This window comes from Mesoplodon mirus (genome assembly GCF_964341445.2).
Source record: "Mesoplodon mirus genome assembly, chromosome: 7".
Classification (NCBI taxonomy): Eukaryota; Metazoa; Chordata; class Mammalia; order Artiodactyla; family Ziphiidae; genus Mesoplodon; species Mesoplodon mirus.
The window spans coordinates 683,632-702,101 of NC_138983.1; the positions used below are offsets into that span (position 1 = coordinate 683,632).

At 61.5% G+C, this 18,470-nt stretch overlaps 2 protein-coding genes across 3 annotated transcripts; one reads left to right on the plus strand and one right to left on the minus strand.

Moving 5' to 3' along the window:
• Nucleotides 1-856: 856 nt before the first annotated feature.
• Nucleotides 857-9,968, plus strand: TALDO1 (transaldolase 1). Its single transcript, XM_082626993.1, has 8 exons — nucleotides 857-1,013; nucleotides 4,638-4,761; nucleotides 6,648-6,755; nucleotides 6,984-7,115; nucleotides 8,871-9,046; nucleotides 9,134-9,331; nucleotides 9,538-9,683; nucleotides 9,776-9,968. Exons 1-8 carry the CDS (start codon nucleotides 917-919, stop codon nucleotides 9,806-9,808), a joined length of 1,014 nt encoding a protein of 337 aa, XP_082483119.1. The 5' UTR covers nucleotides 857-916; the 3' UTR covers nucleotides 9,809-9,968.
• A 460-nt stretch (nucleotides 9,969-10,428) lies between these two features.
• GATD1 (glutamine amidotransferase class 1 domain containing 1) lies at nucleotides 10,429-18,116 on the minus strand (the record flags this gene model as incomplete). Of its 2 annotated transcripts, XM_082626994.1 has the most annotated exons (8): nucleotides 18,007-18,116; nucleotides 16,365-16,441; nucleotides 15,808-15,913; nucleotides 15,342-15,449; nucleotides 14,124-14,218; nucleotides 13,319-13,412; nucleotides 13,040-13,151; nucleotides 10,429-12,957 (listed from the first exon to the last, which is right to left on the minus strand). In XM_082626994.1, exons 1-8 carry the CDS (start codon nucleotides 18,068-18,070, stop codon nucleotides 12,951-12,953), a joined length of 663 nt encoding a protein of 220 aa, XP_082483120.1. In that variant the 5' UTR covers nucleotides 18,071-18,116. The 2 variants fall into 2 exon arrangements, with proteins under 2 accessions (XP_082483120.1, XP_082483121.1); XM_082626995.1 differs by lacking the exon at nucleotides 10,429-12,957 and having other exon boundaries at nucleotides 13,036-13,151.
• Between the last annotated feature and the right edge of the window lie 354 nt (nucleotides 18,117-18,470).

Below are 18,470 nucleotides of genomic sequence, written 5' to 3' on the forward strand. Positions count from 1 at the left end.
TGTTTAAATCTTTCTTGTCTTGCCATAAAATGTGAATTTTATTTCACACTTCTGAACTTAGTACTACTTCTCTGGGGCAGATTCCCAGAATCAAAGGCCCATCCTGGGGCTCTGGATCTGCAGGAGAAAATGAAACCACAGGCCCTGATTTCAGGCCACCTCACCTCTCCCAGCCCCTCTCCAGGCACCAGGCCCAGTTTGACCTAGGAGGGCTTGGAGGAGAAGCCAAGCCTGAGGGGAGGACGTGCACCCTGCGCGCCCCAGGGCTCAGGAGGGCTGGGAAACAGGGGGGGCAACCCAGACCCAGGTCCCCAAACCCAGCGGCCCTTTTCATGGTCCCCGAAGGCCTCAGCCCGGATGCAGGGTCTGGGGCGTCTACGTCTCCTGTGACTCCGCTTAACCCTCAGCCTTAACTCCTCCCGGGGGAGGGGGGAGCGAGGAGCATCCCTGGGGGTGCTTCGCTCCAGGGGGGCACCGCTCCGGAGGGGGCGCATCACTCCGGGTATCACTGCCCCGAGGGGAGCATCACTGGAGGGGTGAATCACTGGAAGGGGGTATCGCTCCGGGGTCACAGCTGCGGGGGGCCGCATCCTTCTGGGGTAAACCAACGCTCTGAGGGCACCGCCCCGGGACGCTTCTCCCGGCGGGACTCGTCCCTCCGGGGGCGCCGCCCTGGGGACACATCGCCCCGGGGGGCGTATCGCTCCGGGGGCACCGCCCTAGTGGCGCATCTTCCGGGAGACCTCAGCCGCACAGGTCAGGTACAGCTCCGGGGGGCGGGGCGCCGTCTCGGGGGCGGGGCCTCGCCCGGGCGCAGGCGCGCAGGCCCGCCCTCCGGCGCCGCGCTCGGATTGGCCGCGCCCGCGGGGAGAGCCCGCGGGGCATTGTGGGTCGTCCGCTCCCGCCGCTTCTCGCCATGTCCGGGTCCCCAGTGAAGCGGCAGAGGATGGAGAGCGCACTGGACCAGCTCAAGCAGTTCACCACCGTGGTGGCCGACACGGGCGACTTCCACGGTGAGGCTGCGCTGGCCCCGAGCTCCGAGAGAGGGGCTTCGTGCGCGCCGAGCGCCGGCCGGCCCCGGGGTGAGGGGAGGCGGGGCGAGGTGCCGGGGGCGCGAGCGTGCAAGTGAGGGGCGGGCCGGGCCACCAGGCCTCCCCGGCCGCGAAGTCGGCCCCGGTTCTCCTCGGCGCCTCTTACCCGGTCCCTCTGCTCCCTTCTCCCTCGCCTCCCGCCCTCTTCACCCCCGGCTCCCTCCTTCGCCCCCCCTATTCCCGGTACCCCTTCTCTTTCGCCCCCCGCCCCCCTCTTCGCTCTCCCCACCGCCCCCGGCCCCCCGTTCCCGGTGCTCCGACCCCTCTTCGCTCTCCGCCCCCGCCTTTCCCGCCCCCCTTCTCCCTCGCTCCCCGCCCTCAGCGCCCGTGCCCGGCCCCCTTTCGCCTTCGGCCCGGGGCCGCCGTCCCCTCCGCGCTTCTGGTAGCTCGCGGGAACCCGCCGTGAGCCGCCAGTGCGTCAGGGGACAGTGTCCAAATGCTTTGATTTGGGGAGAGACTCCAGGTCCGCCTTGGAGCTGCGGACCGTTTGTGGTTACACGGGGTAGTTTTGTTGCGCCAATGTTGACCGCTGAGCAGGAACATGAGTTAGTTCTGGGCCCAGAAAGACCAGAAACTGCGAATGACACCACCTGCTTTTGAAACCTCGTGTTGCACACACTTTCCACCCCTGCCCAGGGGACAGCTGTGCACGCTGGTGCCTGCGGCCGCGTGCGGGCCAGTTAGACGTTCACCACGTTGGGCCAAGGAGCTGCGGGGATAAAACCCCGTGCGCCGAGGAAAGCAAAGCTTGTCCCAGATTCAGATTGTCCTGGCTTTGAATCATGTTCCTTGGAGGCAGCTGGGGGACTTAGCTTTTCCTCCCTCTGCAGTGGAAACCCAGACTAGGTGAACCTCCATTCTGTTAGGCTGTGAACAATTAAGATTTTCAGGAAAATCATGAAATTCTCTGGGTATGAGTTCTGTGGGGCACACAGTATGGAAGGGACTTCCTCTCTTTTCTGCTTTCTCATGGTGACTTGAGAAACAGGCTTTAATTCCTCTTTGGTAAGAAAGAGTAAGTCTTTATCTAGCAGAGTCTAGGAGAGTGAGTAAGCATGTTTAGTTGCTTCAGTATAAAAGCTGGAAACAGTGATGGGCTTGAGTCCAACCTGTACTTTAAACCATCTGCCAGAAGGTCCCCGCCTGGTCAGAGCTGGGGGCCCTGGAGATTCCAGCTCCTGCTCACCCGGGAGGCCACGGTCTTCTTTCTACTCCCTCCCTCCCTGATCCAGGCCTCTGGCAATGACACCACTAGGATAGAGGGTGTTGGAAAAGTGGCTGCACGTGTTTCTGCACCTTCTTAGCATGGAATATTTCCTATCTTTGTGAGTTGACAAAGCCCTGGTCTGTATTGTTTCCTGTCAGGTCTCTCCAGGCAGCAGCCACAGGATGGCTGGTCTTGTTACACCTTTTGTCAGTGTAGGGCCAGCAAGGCGGGAGGGGTCCTGAGGAATGCTTGCTTTTTTTTCCCCTCTTTCTTTTCTAAGGGAGGGCTTCCCTGGTGGTGCAGTGGTTAAGAATCCACCTGCCAATGCAGGGGACATGGGTTCGAGCCCTGGTCCCACGTGCCGCGGAGCAACTAAGTCCCTACACCACAACTACTGAGCCTGCGCCCTAGAGCTGGTGAGCCACAACTACTGAGCCCACGTGCCTAGAGCCCGTGCTCTGCAACAAGAGAAGCCACTGCAATGAGAAGCCCGCACACCGTAACAAAGACCCAACACAGCCAAAAATAAATAAATAAATAAATTTAGGAATAAAAAGATTTCGAAGTGAATGTTAAGAACTTTATTAAAAAATACATTTGTTGATAATGTATATCCATAAATCTTACATAGTTGTAAATTTGTGGGTTTTTTGTTTTATTTTTATTTTTTGGCCGTGTCGCCTGGCATGTGGGATCTTAGTTCCCCGACCAGGGACCAAACCCACAGCCTCCTACGTTGGAAGTACAGAGTCTTAACCACTGGACCACCAGGGAAGCCCCTGTAAATTCGGTTTGTGGTCACTTTATGAACTGAAGGATCTTACCTTCGGGGAGTCGTGGGCCTCTTTGAAGACACAATCAAAGCTGTGGATGCTCTTCCCAGAATGATGCCCCACACCCAGTTTTGCGTTTAGTTTAAGGGTCCGTGGAGTCTGAAGTCCATCTGTTGACCCCAGATAGGTCTTGGTTTTGTTTGTTTTTATTAGTAAAATTATTTATTTTTGGCTGCGTTGGGTCTTTGTTGCTGCATGCAGGCTTTCTCTAGTTGTGGCAAGCGGGGGCTACTCTTGGTTGCAGTGCGCAGGCTTCTCATCGCGGTGGCTTATTGCAGAGCACGGGTTGTAGGCACTCAGGCTTCAGTAGTTGTGGCACACGGGCTCAGTAGTTGTGGCTCACCAGCTCTAGAGCGCAGGCTCAGTAGTTGTGGCGCACGGGCTCAGTAGTTGTGGCTCACCAGCTCTAGAGCGCAGGCTCAGTAGTTGTGGCGCACGGGCTCAGTAGTTGTGGCTCACCAGCTCTAGAGCGCAGGCTCAGTAGTTGTGGCGCACGGGCTTAGTTGCTCCGCGGCATGTGGGATCTTCCCAGACCAGGGCTCGAACCCGTGTCCCCTACACTGGCAGGCAGATTCTTAACCACTGTGCCACCAGGGAAGCCCCCTTGGTTTTGTTTTTAATTTTGCTAAAAGTCAGCTTTATCAAGGTATAATTTTATATGATGAAAGGCACCATTTTCAGTGCATTACTCTGGGTTTTAACACATCTGTGTAAGTTCTGCTCCAGAGTACTTTTTCGTAACTTGTCATTTTGAAATAATTATAGACTTTCAGGAAGTTGCAAAATTAGCCCATAGAGTCCCATGAATCCTTCACCCATCGTCCCCCAGTGGTGACATCAGAACCAGGAACTTGGCACTAGCATGACACCGTGAACAGGCTTCAGGCCGGCTCTGTGTCACCGGTTTCCACCTGCACAGAGGAGGGGGCATCCCCTGTGGCGGTTTATAGTGCATAGGTTCTTGTAGCCACCAGGACGGGTAGGACACAGCTGTTCTCCGGCCACAGAGACCTCCCTCGGCCCTGAGAGCCGCCCCCTTCCCTGTTCCTGTTCTCCATCTCTGTAGTTTTGTCGTCAGAAGATACTTTGACAATACTGACTTGCCCAATCAACTTACTGAACCAACTAATCCTGGAAGCTGAGTTTGGTGAACGGGAGCTCTGTGCTACCCCGTGAGCCTGGGCCGCAAGACTCCTTGGACTTCCTAGGCTGGTTACCAAGAAGGTGCTAGTGTGTTAAAGGCGAATACAGACCTGGGTGCCGACGCTGTCGGGCGGCCACCTCCCTTCTTGCTCTGGGCCCTCGGCACATCTTCCTGGCTTTAGTCTTTGTTGCTTTCTCATTGTGCACGCAGCTGCCTCTTGGCCAGCCTTCCGTGTGAAGTGCGGCCACACCCTGGCTCAAGACATGCTCGACTCTGTTTACATGTTTAGGGCTTACAGGGGTTGGCTCGGGTTGCTGCGAGCACTCCACTTACTTCCCTGCTTTCCACAATTATCTCCCTAGCCATCGATGAGTACAAGCCCCAGGATGCCACCACCAACCCATCCCTGATCCTAGCCGCGGCGCAGATGCCCACCTACCAGGAGCTGGTGGAGGAGGCCATCGCCCACGGCCGGAGGCTGGGCGGGTGAGTGCGGGTCCAGGCAGCAGCCCTCAGCTGGTCTGGTTGCTTCCGTCTCTCCCTGAGTTTAGTTCTCAGGTGTCTTAGACTCAGGGAGGGAATGCTGTCTGCTTTCCTGTTTCTTTTTGTCAGGAAAGAAATAGCCGACATGTTATTTACACGTAGTAGGCAATACCCATTGTGCGGATACAGTTCATTGAGTTTTGTTTGCAGGAACATGTAGACCCCACTCCAGAAGTCCCTCCCCGCTTTTGCAGTCAGTCTCCCCAGCCCTGGGGACCATGGACCTGCTTTCTGGCTTTTTGTTACGTTTTAGCAGTTCTGCTGGAGTGAGATTCATTAAGTGCGCTGTCTGGTTCATTCTGGTCAGTTTATGCAGTGGTGCAGCCACGGTCACAACCCAGTCCTGGAGCACCTGCACCTCCTAGAAGGTTCCCTGGAGCCTCTGCCAGCGACCACAGACTGGCTCTCCTCTCCGTAGACTGGCTTTTGCTGGATGTCATTTTAAATTTTCATCTGGGCGATACTGCTCAGCTGAGAGTGAGCCTGCAGGGAACAGTGACCCCTGGGAGGAGCCACGCTGGGCTGGCCTGTCCCTTTCTGGCGCTCCTGTGTGCTGAGGTCAGGCGGTGTGCAGGTGTGTGTGTGACGGCTGCTCCATGCACTGGGCCCCCACCACGTGCCCCCCCCCATCCTGGCTGCTGCCCTGTCCCTTCTTGGTATTCCTGGAATTGGTGACAAGGTGGTGCCCTTAGTGATCACCAGACTGGCCCTGCTCCCGTGTCCAGCCCGTAACACGCGGGCTGGAGATCTTCCTGGTCCGTTTTGGAACAGCATCATGTACCTTACTCATCTGCCCAGGCAGCTTCAAAGAGATTGGAAAGACTGTTTTGTTCAAGTCCCCAAAGATGAAGGGGCTCAGTGTGGGAGGATGAAAACGTGGAGATAGAAGGCAGGGATGGTCACACCACAATGTGAATGCACTCAGTGCCCCTAACTAGTCACGTAAAAATGGTTAAGATAGGGCTTCCCTGGTGGCACAGTGGTTGAGAATCCGCCTGGCAGTGCAGGGGACATGGGTTCAAGCCCTGGTCCTGGAAGATCCCACATGCCGGGGAGCAACTAAGCCTGTGCGCCACAACTACTGAGCCTGCACTCTAGAGCCCGCGAGCCACAACTACTGAGCCCGCACGCCTAGAGCCCGTGCTCCGCAACAAGAGAAGCCACCGCAATGAGAAGCCCACACACCGCAACCAACAGCCCCGGCTCGCCACAACTAGAGAGAGCCCGTGCACAGCAACGGAGACCCAACACAGCCCAAAAATAAATTAATTAGTTAAAAAAAACAAACCTCATTTAAAAAAAAAAGTGGTGGGCGTCCCTGGTGGCGCAGTGGTTGAGAGTCCGCCTGCCGATGCAGGGGATACGGGTTCGTGCCCCGGTCTGGGAGGATCCCATATGTCGCGGAGCGGCTGGGCCCGTGAGCCACGGCCGCTGGGCCTGCGCGTCCGGAGCCTGTGCTCCTCAACGGGAGAGGCCACAACAGTGAGAGGCCCGCATACCGCAAAAGGGAAAAAAAAAAAAAAAAAAAAAGTGGTTAAGATGGGGGGAGTTTCCTGGTGGCCTAGTGGTTAGGACTCTGCAGTCTCACTGCCTGGTCAGGGAACTGAGATCCTGCAAGCTGTGTGGCATGGCCAAAGTTAAAAAAAAAAAAAAAAGTTAAGATGGTAAGTTTTATGCTATGTGTGTTTTACCACAATTAAAAAAAATTATTTTAAGAAAAAAGATGGAGGGAAAATAATTTGGGAAATGAATAACAGAATTTGTTTTGTAGAATCCTGTGCATTTAAATCTAACAAGCTTCTAACCTAATTTTTTCCCTGGAATTTCAGATCACAAGAGGAACAGATTACAAATGCTACTGATAAACTTTTTGTGCTGTTTGGAGCAGAAATACTGAAGAAAATTCCAGGCCGCGTATCCACAGAAGTGGATGCAAGGTAAGGACGCAGGGCTGACACAGGTGGCGTGGGCTGAGGGCAGCAGCTGCTTTTCCGCCCGTGGTTCCCCATGTGGCGCCCACGTGCTGCCGTGGCTGCTGATCCCAATGAGCTGCTCGTCTCCGGCCGCCGCTTGAATGTCAGCCCTGCTGAGCTGCTCTGAGCCGGGCACGCCACTCACCCCCTGGCTGGCTGCTGGGCGCCCCTGTCATGGCCCTGCCCCCGCAGGCTCTCCTTCGATAAGGATGCTATGGTGGCCCGCGCCCAGCGCCTCATCGACCTGTACAAGGAGGCTGGGATCAGCAAGGACCGGATTCTGATAAAGCTGTCGTCCACCTGGGAAGGAATCCAGGCTGGAAAGTAAGTGTCCCCGTGAGGAGGGAGCTGGTGGGGACTCTGCCCGTCCCGGGTGGGCCTCGGGGAGCAGGCCCCGTGCAGTGCCACACATTGTCCTCACGTCATGTTCCGTGTACAGAACGTAAGTTGTTTCCCAGCAGCTGTGCTCAGTTTGGAGGAGGTAGAAGCAGGTGCAGACAGGGAGCTGCTCTGGCGCCCCACCCCACCCCGCCCCCACAGGGCCACGCACGGCTGTCCTGGGAGCGCCCCTTGTGCACCCGCGGGGTCCCTGTGTTATCTGTTCCACTCCTGCAACCTTCTGCCTCTGGACGTGCCTGTCTGGACTCTTCCGCGTGACGGAACCGTGCAGCACGTGGCCTTCGTGTCTGGCTTCCCTTGCTGGGCATGTGTTCAAGGTTCACACGTGCTATGCGTGTGTTGGGGCTGCATTCCTCTTAGAGCTGTCGCTCGCTCCTGTGTATACGCTGCATTTTCTGAGTGCATCCTTCAAGGGACGCGTGGTCGTCCTGCCTTTGGCACTGTCGGGGGGGTGCTGCTGTGAGCACGTGTGCTCGAGCTGTGGCGCCGTCTCTGGTGGGCGCACACTGGAGGGCGGAGTTGCTGGTGCTATGGTCGTGGTGTCGGCCGTTGAGGCTGCCCTGTGCCCCCCTCAGCTGCACTTCTTGACCACCTTCCTGCGGCCAGGCAGCAGAGGTGCCTCTGAAACTGTCTGTTGGGACGGGGACTCAGCTGTCACAGTCCACGTCCCGGCATGTTACAGAGTGGGGCCGGAGCCCTGTTCTCATGGTCGACCCCGGGACGTCACGTGGGTGACAGAAGGGCGAGGGGGAGCATTGGGGCCGGGGAGGCCGCGGGCTCCGGGCGGGACCAAGGCAGGATGGCACTGTGGTCGGAGCTGATTCTGTGACGAGGTGAGGGACCGGGTCTGTGGCTCTCAGGGGACCTCTCACCTTTGTCCCGGTTTTGAATTGCTGGTTTGATGAAGGAAGTTCTGGTCACCCACAACTCACTAGCCAGAGAGAGCCCTGGTGAATGTTACAGAGTTTGTTTGTTTGTTTTTTTAGTAAAACAAACTAATTTCAACTCCACACATTTTTGTTTTTAAATATCTATTTATTTTTGGCTATGCCGGGTCTTTGTTGAGGCCTGCGGACTTCTTAGTTGAAGCATGCGTGCAGGATCTAGTTTCCCAACCAGGGATCGAACCTGGGCCCCCTGCATTGAGAGCGTGGAGTCTTACCCACTGGACCACCAGGGAAATTCCTCCAGAATTTTTTGGGGGGTTGTTTGTTTTGTTTTCTTTTTTAAATTATTTTATTTATTTTTGGCTGAATTGGGTCTTTGTTGCGTGTGGGCTTTCTCTACTGGCGGCGAGTGGGGGCTACTCTTTTGCGGTGCGTGGGCTTCTCATTGCGGTGGCTTCTCTGGTAGAAGAGCACAGGCTCTAGGCTCTTGGGCTTCAGTAGTTGTGGCTCGCGGGCTCAGTAGTTGTGGCTCGCAGGCTCTAGAGCGCAGGCTCAGTAGTTGTGGCACGTGGGCTTAGTTGCTCCCCGGCATGTGGGATCTTCCAGGACCAGGGCTCGAACCTGTGTCCCCTCCGTTGGCAGGTGGATTCTTAACCACTGCGCCACCAGGGAAGCCCCCCAGAGTTGTTCTTAACGAGGGTGGGGCGACCCTGTTCCTGCCTTTTCAGTTACTGAATCGTGAGCGTTTCTCACTGTGTCCCCGCTGCTCATGCCGTCCTCCCCCCACCCGCAGGCAGCTGGAGGAGCAGCATGGCATCCACTGCAACATGACGCTGCTCTTCTCCTTCGCCCAGGCCGTGGCCTGCGCCGAGGCGGGGGTGACACTCATCTCCCCCTTTGTGGGCCGCATCCTCGACTGGCACGTGGCCAACACGGACAAGAAGTCCTTTGAGCCCCTGGAGGACCCCGGTGAGTCGCACTGGAGGGAGGGGCGGAGGAGTGCTGCGCGGTCTGCTCCCAGCGGCCGGCATGGCAGCTGCGGGCATGTCCCCCCAGGAGTGAAGAGCGTCACCAAGATCTACAACTATTACAAGAAGTTCGGCTACGAGACCGTCGTCATGGGCGCCTCTTTCCGCAACACGGGCGAGATCAAGGCCCTGGCGGGCTGCGACTTCCTTACCATCTCACCCCAGCTCCTGGGGGAGCTGCTCAAGGACCACAGCAAGCTGGCGCCCACGCTCTCGGTCAAGGCAGGTAAGAAGCCCCCCCGCCCCGCTCAAGGCCCCCATGGGGACACCGGTGCCTCTGTCACCCGAGGGTGTGGAGCCTAGAGCCGCAGGGCCTCCTAGAGCCTAGAGCCTGCACTCACCTGCTGTCCAGCCCACCTGCTGTGGGGGCCGCGCCAGGCAGGGGCCTTAGGGCGGCTATGAGCCCAAGGCCCCGGCGCATGCCCTCCCTAGCCCAGGCCAGTGACCTGGAGAAGGTCCACCTGGACGAGAAGGCCTTCCGCTGGCTGCACAACGAGGACCGCATGGCCGTGGAGAAGCTCTCAGACGGGATCCGCAGGTTTGCCGCGGACGCTGTGAAGCTGGAGCGGATGCTGATGGTGAGAGCCCGGGGTTACGGTCGGGAGGGGCCTTGTGGGGGGCGGGGGGCGGGGGGTGACACAGCACACCGGCTCACACCGCCCATCTCTAGGAACGAATGTTCAGCGCCGAGAACGGAAAATAGCTTGGCACCTGAGGCTGGACCGCAGATACGCCGCCGACTTTGAATTGGGGCCTAATTGCACATGCCTTGCGACGAATCTTGGATTTTTTTTTACTAATCGGAGCGGGGATGAATCACAGATTTCCAAATTCTGCTCAGCGCATTAAAGGTGTCACTTTTCGTTCCCGTGTGTGCCTCCTTTCCCCTTCACTGGCTGCAGCCTGGCCCAATGGAGGCGGGGTTGGGTCAAGAGACCCCTGGGGGCCTCCAGGCAGGGGTGACAGCCCCTCACCTGCTTCTGGGAGCCTTGACACAGAAAACGGGGACCTGCCTGGGCACTTCCTCTGTGTCTGGAGCCCGACGGCCCCGGGGCTTGTAGGCTGTGCTTGCGGAGTTGGGTGGGAGGGTGCCAGGGGCCCTCTGGAGCTGTGCGGGGGCCGGGCCCGCAGAGAGGAGCCTCCTGCTGTCGGGAACGCCCCCATGCCTCTGAGCCTCTCCACACTGCCCTGGGGCGGAGGCACAGCGGGGACCTTCCACAGGCCCTGGGTTCCTGTGGGGCAATGGCGCCACCTTGTGGGGACAGCGTAGTGTGCGCTGAGCAGGGCTTCCACACCTCAAACCCCGAGCAGAGGTAGGGCACAGCTTGTTAAGAGACACTTTACTTGCACCCTCTGGATTTTTCAAGCAACAGGTATGCTGCAGTGGGAAGGGGTTGGTGGGGGGCGGTGATGGGTGGTCCACAGGGGAGCCCCTTCCTCTCCCTGGGACCAGCCTCTGTTCTTGGAACAGCTAAGCTGGGCTAGGAGGGGATGCAGGGTCTGGGTGAGACTACCTGGGAGCACGAGGTGGGTGGAAGGGGCCCCGGCTGGCCCTCCAGGTCTGCGCCAGTGGAGCCAGGTGTCAGGACAGGCCTGTGGGACGCTGCCCTGGGTCTGGCTGAGGGTCAGTGGGGAGCGCCTGTGCCCCCCATCCCTGCCCTGGGGGCCCCTCCTGGGCTGGGCTTGTTCCCCATGGCTCCCTGCAAGTGAGTGGGGCTCCTGGAACCCCCATCTGCTGGGGTTGGAGCAGGTAGCTGGGACTTTTGGTTCTGGAGCTGCCACCCTCCCCAAACGCAGGGGCAGTGCTGAGCAGGCAGGGCTTCGGGAACAGGCGCCACCCTGGGTCACATCCCTCGGGCCACCTAGCCTGCCCAGGCTGCCCCACCCATCCTGGTGCTGAGGGGGTGGCCTTGGGTTGGGTGGGGGTGGGTGCCACAGCACAGGGACCTGCTGAAGTGGGCAGGGCTTCTCGCCTCCAGCCCCCCAGCTGCCTGGTCAGGCCGGGTCAGGGGGCTAAGGCTTCCTGCAGCCCCCTGCCCCTGAGCTGATCAAAGGGCTGTGTCCTAGGAGGACGTGGAGGTCTCAGTTCACCAGCTTGCCTGGCCTGGGGCCCCAGGATGGAAACGGTGGAGGCCAGTGACAGACATGAAGGCCACCTGCTCACAGGTACAACCCTGTGCAGTCAGCACCTTAGAACATGCTTGTCCCCCGGTCTGCCCCCATTCCCAGCCACGAATCACCGATCCACTCCGAATTTTTAGATTTTTCGTATCTGTCTGGTTTCCTTTGCTGAGCATGTTTCCAAGGCTCCACCACATGGACATTAATATTGTCCAGTAGTAAGAATGCTCCTTTTATGGAAGCTACAACTTATCATGAAAAACACCACAGATGTTCACGCACTGTTCTTGTAGAGTTGTAGGTCTTTCTTTCTCTTGGATAAGCCTCAGGGTCTATTTTAAACACCCCGGGCATGTGGGGAACCCCCAGGGGCACAGGCACCTGCACCCACCGAGCAGCCACCCCAGTGTCCTGGACCTGGCATACCCAGGACCAGCCAGTGGGGCAGACTTAGCATCAGCCACCGGGGAGCAGGGCTGCGGAGGGGCCCCCACAGAACCCGCCTGGGTCTTGGTCTGCACGGTCAGAAGGCATCATCATTTGAAAAAAACTTTTTGTCCAGAGACGTCCATGACTCCGTGATGTGACGACTGCAAACACGGGATGACCGATGGGGCTGCCCAGGTCCCATGTGTGCACAAAGCAGGCCGGCAGGTGGCAGGGGCCCTGACACCGGGAGATGCCGGACAGAAAGGAGCACGTGGGAGCATCGCCTCCGACTCGGGGCGCCCTGCTTCCTCCTCCTTTGTTCTGAGGGGTTGGATGCGGCAGAGCTAGTCAGGCTGAGACAAAGATGGTGACACACACGGGGCCAGAGCAGCTCCAGGAGGCCCCAGCCAAGGGCCACAGGCCAGGACAGGTGCCCTGGGGAAGCTGGAGAGCGACCAGGCTGCACTGGGACTCGGCTGGCTGGACAGCCACCTGGCACCCCCAGGACTGTCCGCCGCCCCTGCCAACCCAGCCCAGCCAGGCACACTCAAGGCCTGCTTCCAACTGGAACTCGGCTCCGTCACATCCACCTTGAAACAGGCAGAGCAGCTGCAAAACCAGGCTCGGCCGTCAGGACCCGCGGCCACCTGGCCAGGGCCGTGTGTTGTATCCACAATTAAGTGTTTCTCTCAACATCGGGAGGGACGTGGTGACACTGCAGCATCCACCCCACGGGGTCGCCATCCCGTTCGAAACCGTGCAGTAGGCAAGGATTAGGGTGAGAGCAGGTGCTTCAGCAGCAGCCAGCGGGCCCCTCCCCACCCAGCCCCCCCCAACGCCCAAAGGCCTGGGAGCCCGCAGGGAGGCCTGGGAGGAGCCTCAGCCTCAGCACAGAAATGGGACCCTGGGATCCCAGCCGGCAGCCACCCAGCTTCCAGGAAGGCTCAGCCTCTGCCCCCCAACCAGGGTTAACGGGCAGGCAGAGCAGCCAAGACCCCAGCCCGGACCCCACAGCCGACCCCCTGCGGGGTGCTCAGAATGCTCCAGGGCCACCCGGCCGCCAGCGGGCCCCCCACACTCCCCAGCCCTCCCTGAGGAGACTCTGCAGGGTGGGGGGCTCAGCCCCTCCCCCAGAGCCTTCACCCCTCAGGGAGGATTCTCGGAGCCCCCAGCAAGCCAGGCCGGGGTGTCGTGGAGGCGGGGTCCCCGGAAGCCTGAGAGTCCAGCTGCCTCTGGGGACACCCGGGACATCTGGAGGTGGTGGCATCTGCTGGCGGGCTCAGTTCGGGGCCACCTCACTTCCTGCGGGACGGGGGCCAGGTCAAGGCAAAGGGGCCAGTCACAAGGCAGCATCCCACCCGCCACCCAGGCCCAGGCCCCTCACCGGCTGCCGCAGAGGAAGAGCAGGCTCTGCACGGCCGGGACGGTGGAGCTGGCGTTCTGGCCAGTAACCAGGTGGCGGTCCAGCACCACGTGCACGGCGTCAGGCTCGCTGGCTGCAGGAGACCCCCGGGGGCCCAGCCTCAGGACACGTGCTGGGCCGGCTCCCGAGACCCTCCCGCACTTGCCCTCCCGGGCCGGGGACTCGTGGTCAAGGGCTGGCCCCCGAGGTCCTTTGGACACTCAGCCCCAGCGGGCGGGCCTGGCCAGGGCCCCCACTCACCACTGAAGCAGGCCCCTGCGTCCTTCACGAAGTCCTCCACGACCAGGGGTAGATGGGCGAAGCCGGGCGCCCGGACGAGCTCGTACACGGAAGGCTGCGGGGGAAGGGCACCCAGGCTCAGGGGGCCACGCCCGCCACGTGGGGGCTGCTGAGGGTGGAGGGGCCCGCAGCAGGGGCCGGGGCTGAGGCTCTCCCGCCGTGGGGTGGCCTGAGGTGACAAGGCCACCGCAGGGCGGGAGCTGCCTGTCACTGCCTCGCCCAGCATCGGGGCACACGGGGGACCAGAATGAGCCGGGCAGGTGACCTCAGGGCAGAGCCCTTCAACGAGCAGAAGGGCTGGGGGTCGAGCACAGAGCCACGCGAGGGGTGGGGACCGAGGTCCCCCCCCAGAGGAGAGCCCCTGCCCCTCTCCTCCTGTCCTCTCCCAGCCACCGGCCAGGCCAGCCCCGTGCAGCCCCCGCACCTAGGCCTCAGTCCTCGCCCGGCAGATCCCCCCAGACCTGCCCCAGGACCTGGACCCTGGCTCCATGTCCAGCCAGGCCCTCTGCCCAAGTGGCGGCATCGCTTCCTGGACCCGAAAGGAGTGACACATTCAACAGGCACGAAACAAGGCCCCGAAGGACCCCTGCTCCCCACCACTGCCCCATGCTGGTAACCAAGGGCCCCATCTGGGCAAACGACTGCTGCCCCCACCGGAGGGGACCCTGGGCCCCCCAGCAGGCCCCCAGCCAGTCCCCCTGCTCTCGGATGTGTGTGTACATCTTCCATACCCACCCACAGCCCAGCACCCCTGCAGCGCACTCACCCCCGTGACGCTGTAGCCTTGGAACACCCAGGACCTGTCCTCATTGGTGGCACAGCAGAGGGCGGCAACGCCGTGGCCCACAGCACAGATGGGCTCTGGAAGCAGGGCCAAGGCCAGAGTGAGGCACTGAAAGCCGCCCAGGCCCCTGCCAACACTCCCACTTCCCTGGCTCCCCTCCCCAGACACAACTCAGAACTAGGATTTGTTCAGAGCCCAAATTCCCTCAAGTTGTTCTCGTGGCCAAGAAACAGGTACAACAAGGAGGAAGACGGGTGCCAGGCCCACCTGTCACACCGGAGCGCCGCCACCCTCTGCCCCGCAGAACCACCCGCCTGGCTCCAGGCCCCAACTTGGCCTCTAGGCACCGTGGGGCAGCCCGCCTGGGAGACCCCCGCCTCCGAATGCAGCGGGGGGAGGCGCCCCGGCCCTCCTCTTGCCCCGCAGGCCCCTGGCTCCGAGCCTCCCTCTCAGGGCAGCCTGGCATGAGTGCGTTCCCACGGCCGAGGCGGCCCAGACAATCGCTGCCTGGGGACAGGAGGCCCCATTCCCACCAACAAAGGACGCTGTGTGGAGCCCCTGGGTTTGCCTGTTGGGCCCTAACGAGCGTCCCATCCCCGTTGCAGCGACTTGCCCATCACCGCCAATGCCAGGCCAGGGCAGTGCGCCATGTCTCCACAGAGCAGAAGTCCTCCCAGCCGCCCCACCCCACCGGCCTCCGAGCCCAAACCCCACCGGCCTCCGAGCCCAAACCCCACCGGGAACAAAGCCAGCATCCTGCCTGCCATCTGGGGGGGTAAGCATCCCCAGCCATGAGCCCCCGAGGGAGCCAGGTAGAGGGACCCCAGGGGCAGCGGCCTGATGGGCACAAAGTCGGGGAAGGAGGGATGGGGAAGGAATGCCCCTCCTGAGAGAGAGAGAGAGAGAGAGAGAGAGAGAAAGAATGTGTGTGTGTGTGTGTGTGTGTGTGTGCGCGCACGCGCGCACGTGCCGTCTAAACTTGTCCGCTCACTGGTCAGAATCATGGCTCTTCACACCTACCCTAACTGGCTCCTGAAATGACCGGGCATCTCCAGCAACAAAACCTGAACCCCGCAGTCCATGGCCATCACCTCCCACGCCCTTCACTGGGCATCTCCCCGTCTCTCCTCCCTGTTGGTGGAGCCCCATTTCCCACGAATCTGCATACACACCCCAACCCCAGTCCCACGGGCCACCTACTGCTCTCGGAGCGGAAGTGCTGCAGGATGCGAGCCAGGGACCCGCTGCTGGCCAGGTCAGCCAGGGCCCCAGGACAGCTGGGAATCAGGAGGGCGTGGTACCGGGCACCTGGCGGGAGACCACAGCCCAGTCAGTCACAGACAGCGAGGTCGCCAGCTGGGACGAGGCCCTACACGGCTACCAGCCCAGCTCCTCTCTGCTCCTGCCAGCCGCTGTGTCACAAGGATTGTGTCACTTATCCCCACGTGGGCTAAGGCTCCCGAGGCTCACAAACCACCTCTGTGTGCCTGCCAACTCCTTCCCCCAGACCAAGCTGGAGAACTCTGGCCAGGACTGGACACGGCCCTGGATGGCCACAATGCTTCGTGACAAGCCCCTGGATGCTCCAGGAACAGAGTGAGCAAGCACTCTGGGGCCATGATCCCAGCTGGAACCACCCCCTACCCAGACCCCCTAGGCCCCGCACCGTCGATGGACTCGAGCTTGGCGGGGCTGGCATAGGCCTTGAGGCGGAAGTCCTGCACCCAGCGCGCGTTGCTCTCGTTCACGTCGACGAAGTCCATGGTCTTCCCCTGCAGGAGCCCAGCATGAGACGCCCCGCTATTGACTCAAGAAAATGCTGACAAGGGCTGGGACTGACAGCAGTCCCTCGGGACAAAGGCACCCGACCGCCCAGCCCCTCGGCAAGCCTCACCACACCCAACCCCCTCCTGCCCCTGAGTGGCCTCAGTCTCCTGTCTATAAAGTGGAAGCAAGTGTCCCACCCACCTCAGGGGGGACCCTTAGTGCAGTGAGAAACACCTGATGGGTCACTTCTGTGACCCTGAGTTCCACACCGAGGGCCGAGAAGTCCTCCTGATGGTAGGTCTGTGCCACCCTCACTCACACGTGACCAAAGGTCTCAGAAAATGGGGAACGGAACTAGCTGGTGCCACCAGGGTCCTGGGCCCTCAGCCCAAGCTGGCTCCCGGCTCCTCCCAGGGGGTGGAGCACTGTCCTGGAGAAAAGGGTGATTGGACTTACCCCAGGGGTGGCCACCTGCAGATTGAAGGCGGCGCTGGCCAGTGTGAAGCAGTGGAGGAAGGACTGGGCCGACACGCCTGCAAGGAGATGCGGCCTGGTGGGTGCAGGGCTCCTCCCGGCCCCGGACCACCCTGGGGAGCAGCCCCTAACCCCATCTCACCCTGGGGCCCACCCCTCCCATGGCTGGGGTAGCAGCCCTAGCCCCCCGGCCCCCCGAGGGGGGGTGTCTCCCCAGCCTGACACTAAAGGCCTTTCCAGAAGGCAAACCCACGCATGAGGTTCCCTGACACTCAGCCTGTCTACGCACCGAACCACAGGGCTGAGCACCAGCCCCACCCCCGAATGCAGCCACAGAGGAGCGCAGTGAGCGAGGCCTGGGGCCGTGGAGGTGGGGCCGCAGCAGGTGTCAGCAGGAAGCGCGGTGCGTCTGGTCTCCTCTGCACAGGCTGTCTGGTCTCCTCTGCACAGGCCGGGGGACGCTGGCTCCTTTCCTCACCGAGCTCCCGGATCCTGCCTACCGCCCCAGCCCCGAGGCTGCGTGCAGCCTCTTCTGCGCATGCCCAGTCCGAAGGCTCCCGGCTGCTGGGAGCTGAGGCCCCCCACCAGAAACGCCTGCTTCTAAAGGGACTTGATCTGCATCCCTCCACCTTTATTTAATCGAGGGACCCAATCCCGAAACGTCGCCTTCACCTTTATTCACTCTTACAAATTAATACACATTTATCGTAAAGAGTCCACAAATGGGGCAAAGACGGTCTCCCCAGTTCCTCCAGCCCTCCCACCCCCACCTGCTCCGCCCCAGGGTCCCCTGAAGGGACTCTGGAGGGCCCGCTCGTCCTGCTCGTCCTGCCCACAGAGCGCAGGAGCCTTGTCAGAGCTGTGCCCCCACCCCATGTCCTCAGCATCCCTTCCCCGTGGCACAGCCAAGCCAGTGCGACCCCTCCTCACCCTTACCCGGCTCCGACCAGCCACCCACGTCTTCAGGGCTGAACCCCACTCAAGATGGCTCACCCTTGAACTCCCCATGCGGGGACGGGGGGCGTCCCTCAGTTCCTCCACCCCTCATTCTGGGGACAGCTCAGGGGCCCTGGGGCTCGGCACACTGTGACCCCATGACCCGCGGTCCTCACTCCCTCGCCCACTCAGGCAGCTACAGAAGTCAAGACGGGGACAGACTCCAGAGTCGGACCCTGGGTCCCAACCCTGGTTCTCCACCTCCCCGCCATTCGACCTTGGGCTCATCACTTCTCTGCGATGGAGGCAGCAAGGGGAGGACCCAGGAAGTGCGCCAGCCACCCTCACCGGCTCGTTCCTCCCCTGCCGACCCTGAGCACCCGGAGGCCTTGGCCGAGAACCGGGCCCCACCAGCCACGGCGCCAGCGAGCCCACCAGACTCGTCCCTTCCCCACCCTCGTCCTCCGGGTCGTGTGCCGGGCCGGCGGACAGCGGGGAGGGTGCGGGGAGGAGACACCACTGCCCTCGCCGCCCCGCCTCCCCGGCTCCCCCAGAGCGGCGGCCCGGCGTACGGACCAGACCCGCGGCGGGCCGCCATCCCCGGTTCTCGTCTCCACAGAACCCCGGCCCGGGCGGAAGCACTCGCGGCGGACGTACCCCGGCCTCGCCCTGCCCTCTCGAGCCTCACCTTCGGCGGCGCCGCTGGCCACGAGGAGGCAGGCTGGCCGGCTCGGGAGCCGCTCGGACGCCATGGGCCCAGCTACGGCCTGTGCGGCCTGCGCGTGCGCGCAGCGTGCCAGGGGCAAGGTCAAGGGCCGCGGCGGCCTGGGGGCTGGGCTGAGCCGCGCCGGGCGCATGCGCCATTCCGCGTCCCGCCCCGCCTCTCCCTCTCAGCCCTGGTCCGGGTCGGAGTTCAGGTCAAGGTCCGCCGGGGCCACTCCTCCGACTCTGTCCGCCTCGTGGCCCCGGCGGGCCCGCAGAGAGGTCTGAGCTTGGGCGCGGGGCCGCAGGAGAGGCCTCCGAGGGTCTTCTCGGGCCAGATCCCTCAGCAGCCCTGAGCAGACCCCTGGCCCGACTCCTGCCCGCGGTCAGGAGCACGGTTCATTCCCCTTCCCAAGCCCAGTCCAGGGCCGCGCAGGCCAGCCTGTGAGG